Source organism: Octodon degus, unplaced genomic scaffold (assembly GCF_000260255.1).
Source record: "Octodon degus isolate 3935 unplaced genomic scaffold, OctDeg1.0 scaffold00073, whole genome shotgun sequence".
Taxonomy (NCBI): Eukaryota; Metazoa; Chordata; class Mammalia; order Rodentia; family Octodontidae; genus Octodon; species Octodon degus.
Window position 1 is genome coordinate 8,839,128 of NW_004524649.1, and position 5,931 is coordinate 8,845,058.

Below are 5,931 nucleotides of genomic sequence, written 5' to 3' on the forward strand. Positions count from 1 at the left end.
GTAGCCTGATACCTTCACTCTGCTTTTCTAAATGTTGGGGAGAATTGTCCATAGTCCAAATCAGAACTCATATTTTAGCTCATACGCTTAGCTTAAGGACCACACTGAGTTTTTGTGTGTATATAAATAAAATTCTTATGTAAGTGGTTTTTGTTGTTTTTAAACATTCACCAAAACAAAAACTATGGGTGATAAGCTCATGTTTGAGACGTCATCATTATAAGCAACCTAAAAAATCACTTCCAGCTAAATAGAAAGTTTTCCTGAAGCCATAACCTTTTAAGTTAGATTTTTTTTTTTGGTTAATTGGACAGTTTAAAATAGATATTTTCAAAGCAACCATATCAGAATCTGTATCTGTCCTTAATCACAAAAATGCAATTTACTTCCAAAATTCCCTCCACAAAAAAAGTCCTATCTAGCTGGGCATGGTGGCACATACCTACAATCCCAGCACTTGGGAGGCTGAAACAGGAGGATCTTGGGAGTTCAAGACCAGCCTGGGTTACAAAGTGAGTGCAAGGCCAGACTGAACTGCATAGTGAGACTCTGTCTCAAAAAGAAAAAAGATTCTTATCTTTACCAATAGCTGCCCCATCTGAATAAAGCAGCAAGTCAAAACTTGGTTTGCTTGAATTCACTAAGGAAGACTTAACAAGAACAAGGGAACATTAAAAATTCCCCAAGATTCCTTATTTCACACCAAGTTGAAATCTGCACTCAAAAGTCAGGATTCATGTATGTCTTAAGATTTGACTCATGGAAACCTACCAAAGTGGCTGGAGATGTTCAAAATTTAGGACCTAGAATAAATGAGTGGACAAACTTAAAACCTAAACTATTAACCTGCATGTTTTTTCTTTACCCCAACTTGTTCCTTACATGTAGGCTCAGTTTTTTCAGTATTTGGGTTACTGTTTTCAGCAGAAGCCAGGAAAACAACTTTGTAGGAGTCAGAATGTTATTTTACTGTATGTTGTTTACTTTATTGTAAATAATGGTGAGCAGTGGTCAATAAAGTTATATATTCCTTTAAAAAAAAAAGATGGTTTTACTTTACTGAGGTATTTAAATTAAACACAATCAGTTACAAGTTAGAGCACATTTTATTCATTTATGGTCTGGTACATTGGAGTTAAAAGAGCAACTACAATCATTTAAATAAACTGGCTGTGATGGCATATGTCTGTAAGCCCAGCACTCTGGGAGGCTGAGGTAGGAAGATGGAAAGTTTGACCCCAGCCAGGTCAGGTTAATATCCTTAGCAGGACTCCATATCAAAATAAAATATAAAAAGGAGTGAAGATGCAGCTCAATGTAAAGACCCTGGACAAAGCACTTAACAAATTAAATAAAAACAACACAGCTCAAAGAATTTTATTCCACATAAAATCAGGCCACTGGGCTTTTTCTACTGAATTGGTTTGCAAGGTGAGACTGGTGACAAACACAGCAAGCTCTTTCCACCCGCCTGTACCTGAGTTACCAGGCCCATGTCAACTTGTCATCTCAACTCAGCAAGACGGTCACGAACCCAATTGGAGACTCCTGCCAACTGAGATCTCACTTACGCTATTTCTTCAGACTACTAAAATCAGGCGGTTTCAAGAAATTCCAACTTACTGAAACTCTGGGTCAAATGTGGTACAAAACCCTGTTTTTTTTAAAGTCTTGTGAATCACAGCCACATCTACTAATTTACATCTCATCTATAGCAGCTTTTCCTGCCCTAAAGACAGCACAGTGAGTGGCTCCAATAGAGATCACCTGGCACAGCTTACATTTGCTATCTGTACCTTTATAGGAAGTTCCCTGACTGCTAGTACAGGGAAAACATTTACAACACTGTGCTAGGAAACTATTTTCAAGTTCCAGTGGTGCCAATGGTTATAGTAACATAACCTGGATGAACAACTAACCTTCTGATTCCTGATGCTTTATGACTGAAATAAAAACATTAGACCAATGGTCTGCACTACAACTTCAAGGCCAAATCCAGCCTGTGACCTATTTTTGTATGGCCTTCAAGTTAAGAAAATTTTTAAATACAACTGTAAAAGTTGTGAAAAAATACTCACACAAAATACATAAACAGCAATTACACGTAGCCTATGAAGCCTAAAACAGTTCTCCCCTTGTCCTTTAGAGTTTGTGCTGATGGCTGAACTGGCTCAATGACCCTCCAACTTGCTGACGACTTAGAGGTGATCAAACAGCACAGGCACAGATCCCATCAGTGGGGTCAGAGTGAGGAGGCCACAGAGCCTCTAAATCCTGGGCTTTAGCTCTAAGCGTGCTTCACCCCATATTCCAGTCCCGAAAGACAAGCAGTTTGGAATCCCTTAGCAAAGTGCATACTCACGAAGTAGAACCCTGAGTGTGCACGGCCCCTCCCTTAGGCAGTCCTTTGCCACCTCTGACTTATGCCAAGGCCTCTAACTCATCTCCCTACCTTGCTTCTGGCAGCAGCTACATGTGGAGTTTAAACCTCGTGTATATCTAATTCATTTCCATTCAAGGTACATTAAGTACATTAAGCTTAATTTACCTTAGATCATCGTTTTACCTACACTGCATAGCTTCTGTTATGCCATACTTCCCCAAAGTGTTTGCAAAAACTTCAGGCAGGATTTGCTTCTCAACCCAGGATTTTTAATTTTCATGTTGTTTGATAAGTTTACAAAGCTCTATATAAAGTTTCTCCGTTCATGTTCTACATCATTAACTTCTACTTTTTTTAAAAAAGATAAGAGTATCACATGCTGCCATCATTATTTTAAAAATACTGTATGTCTCAATATACTTTGGTTCTGCCCCTTAAGATGGCAGAAACTAAAAATGCATTCAATTTTGTTAGTATATTTCTCTAAGAATACATTCATTTTTTCCTGATACACAGTTAGAAGCAGAAAGTAATACAGTCCCTATTTACAAATCTACTACACGTTAATAGTAATTAAAGCAAACATAACAGGATTAACTCACCATTGGTTTACCATAAAATGGGAATCCTTGCAACTGTCTTAAGGCATTTGTGGATGAGCCCAGTTCTTTAAATATAACAAAGGCCTGGCCTCGCATCTTCATCGTCTTTAAAGCCACAATATCTACCACATGCCCAAACTGAGAAAACAGCGCATACAGGGATCGCTTCAATTCTGTTCAGAGGGAAAATAAGATACCTAAGCATGAAATAATGACAAAACTCTTCACAAAATGACAACACACTGAATGTTTCCCACCATTCATTTATAGTTGTTTTAATAAAAACACATACCATTCCCATTAAGTCATTTGAAGTCATTATGAGAAAAAAACAGGTCAGTCCCTACTTACTCTTATTTTTAAAAAGCTTTAAAATCCTTATACCAAATGGAATGAAAGGGATAGCCACATAAGTTGTGGAGTAGTATAACTCTTTACAGAGCATAAAAACAATTCAGCTCTGAACAAATATTTTAAAAAGTATGTACCTTCTTTTTTAATTTTGTCATTCATATTGTTGATATAAATTGTATGATTTGGTCTGATATCCATGTTTTAGTCACAGAAACTGTATGTTGCCACGAAATATAAGATGATTTGCTTCAAATAACCTAAATAGACAATAAATAAGCTGTTATTAACAAGGGTTACATTATACTGGAATACAGCATAAAGACATCACACTAATTTTTCAAAATTCTTTCAATCTCAAATGTCAGAAAGCATCACGTGACAGTAACTTTAATTCCTCCATAGCAGCCTTCATTTTTAGATCTCAGGCTCAAAACTAGGTAGAACACCAACCAACACATAGACAGATTTTACTAATACCAATACATCCGAGGTAATAAATACCTTTATACCTGCCTTCCAGCTGTGACAAATGACACCGTCTTTCCATTTGTACAGAGCACTTCACGGGTACTCCTTCAGGGCACGTCAAGGGTACTGCTACCAAAAACTTTCAGTCCTAATTTTATATAACATCACCAAGACTGTGTGACGGTTAGGAGCTCGGATTGTAGTGCCAACCAGATCTGAAATGAAACTGTCTACGCTTCTTACAAGTCACCTCACTTAAGGCCAGTTCCTCAATATCTCAGTCCTCGAGGGAACAGTAACCAGCACCTACCCAGGATAACTCAGAAAATTCATGAGTTCTTGCGCGATAAGGTAGCTATGATGAATGGTCAGTACAAGTTAGGGGACCTTGAAAGGACACCGCCAATATGCACTGGACCTTGACAGCAGCCCTCGAATTTTCTCCTTAACATTTCCCTCACACTCACTACAATACGTTGCATATTTTACACTGCTATGAATTCATATTCACATTGAACCTTTCACATTTTACACCTCCTTGCTGCAAATCGTTGGAGTTTGCTCATTCTTTGGTGCCTCAAGTATTTCTCTGGCTCACAAATACTTTCCATGCACTCACTACGTGAACAGCACAAGATGACTGACTAGGTGACAGCCTACTAACAGGGTCTGTGCTTGTCTGAGGGTCACGAAAGGTAGTGCTTCCTGAAGGCTTGTAAACTCCTAAGTTGAAACCCGGAGGAGGGTTGGGGTCACCAAGCAGACAACTCGAAGGAAGAGACAGATCCGAGGGTGGAGCTTGGGGAGGCCGCGGGCTGCAAGGAAGTCGGGGCCACCTGGAGATACCGCTACCCTAACATTAAAAAGGGAGCCGCTGCAGGGCACCCGAAAGCGAAGCGAGCGGTCAAGCTCACACGAGCAGAGGGATCTTAATCATCCTTTGACTTCGTAAACTCAAGCTCCCTGGCCGGAAGCTAAAGGGCTGTCCCAAAAAAGTTCGCGCGCCTCGCAGGGCCAGCACGCCAGACTCCACCGACTCCCCGCCCTCGAGCGGACCCGGGCCGCACAGGTCCGACCCGACTCTACCTTTGCGTCCAGTCTGCCCTGAGCTCTGCAGCCCCAGGAACCCCAGCCGTGAGGAACACAGCGCTCCAAAGCAGCCCCGGTTCACGCCGCCTTCGGAAGAATGGCGAGACGGAAATGGAATAGGTACCGGAAGTAACGCTCCCAAGCTCCTTAATCGAGCGCCAGGAAGTCGAGAAGCCGAACGCCAATTAGATCGATGCCTCCCCCTCTGCTGGACACAGCTGGAACTGTCTCTCTGCGCGTGCGCACACGGCCGGTGGAAAAAGTGGCAGGAAAGGGGGACCAGGAAAGGATAGAATGAAATGTGTCCTGAAAGTGCAAACCTGAATCATACTGTGAGGGACAGAGGGCAGTGAATCATTTCCATTAACACGACCATTACAGTTTTACTCCAGACAATGATGTTTTCCATTTGTCTAAACCGTATGTAATGTGTGTTTTGTTTTATTTTTGCTATACTGAGGATTGAACTGAGGGCCTTCACACAGTGCTACCTCCTCTGCCTATTTTTCAATTTTGTTTTGAGACAGGGTCTCGCTAAATTGACCTTTGTGGGTTCAAACTTGCCTCCCCAAGTGCAGGGGTCATAGGCTTGTGCCACTAGCTCTGACTCCAAATCATATGATTTTACAGCACTTCCTCACACTGACAATGAGGGCAGGTGGTACCCTATTTGACACCATTTTTTTAGGGCAGCCAGTGCCCTTCCAGCCAAGTCTCTTGACTCCTGGGACTCAGGGCGAGTTCCTCTGGCACACTGCTGCTCCGTTTGAATCTCTAACAGTCCAGTTTGAGGCACCAGGGTAAAGAGAAATGGCATTGGAACGTGACTCTCCCACCAGGTAAAGCAACTGTGCTCTGCTCCAGCGCATCCTAAGATCATGGGCCTAATTCACTCAGAAAACACCAACTCCCTGCCACCTTCCCACTTCCCTCCCCACATCCTGTCCACTCCCCTACCCATAAAATGAATAATCAAAGGGGTTAGTGTTTTTGTTAAATTAGGGAAAATTCGTAAAAGAGGACACATTCATCCAC

General features: G+C 41.5%; 1 protein-coding gene across 1 annotated transcript in view; it reads right to left on the minus strand.

The window, feature by feature from the left end:
• Snrpb2 (small nuclear ribonucleoprotein polypeptide B2) overlaps positions 1–5,008 on the minus strand; it is a 12,025-nt gene extending 7,017 nt beyond the window's left edge. Inside the window, exons 1-3 of the mRNA XM_004635608.2 lie at positions 4,894–5,008; positions 3,474–3,596; positions 2,986–3,158 (exon numbers count right to left, since the gene is read on the minus strand). Coding sequence (XP_004635665.1) covers positions 2,986–3,158; positions 3,474–3,537 — 237 coding nt within the window. The 5' untranslated portion in view covers positions 3,538–3,596; positions 4,894–5,008. The remainder of the gene's footprint in view (positions 1–2,985; positions 3,159–3,473; positions 3,597–4,893) is intronic.
• Positions 5,009–5,931: the final 923 nt, after the last annotated feature.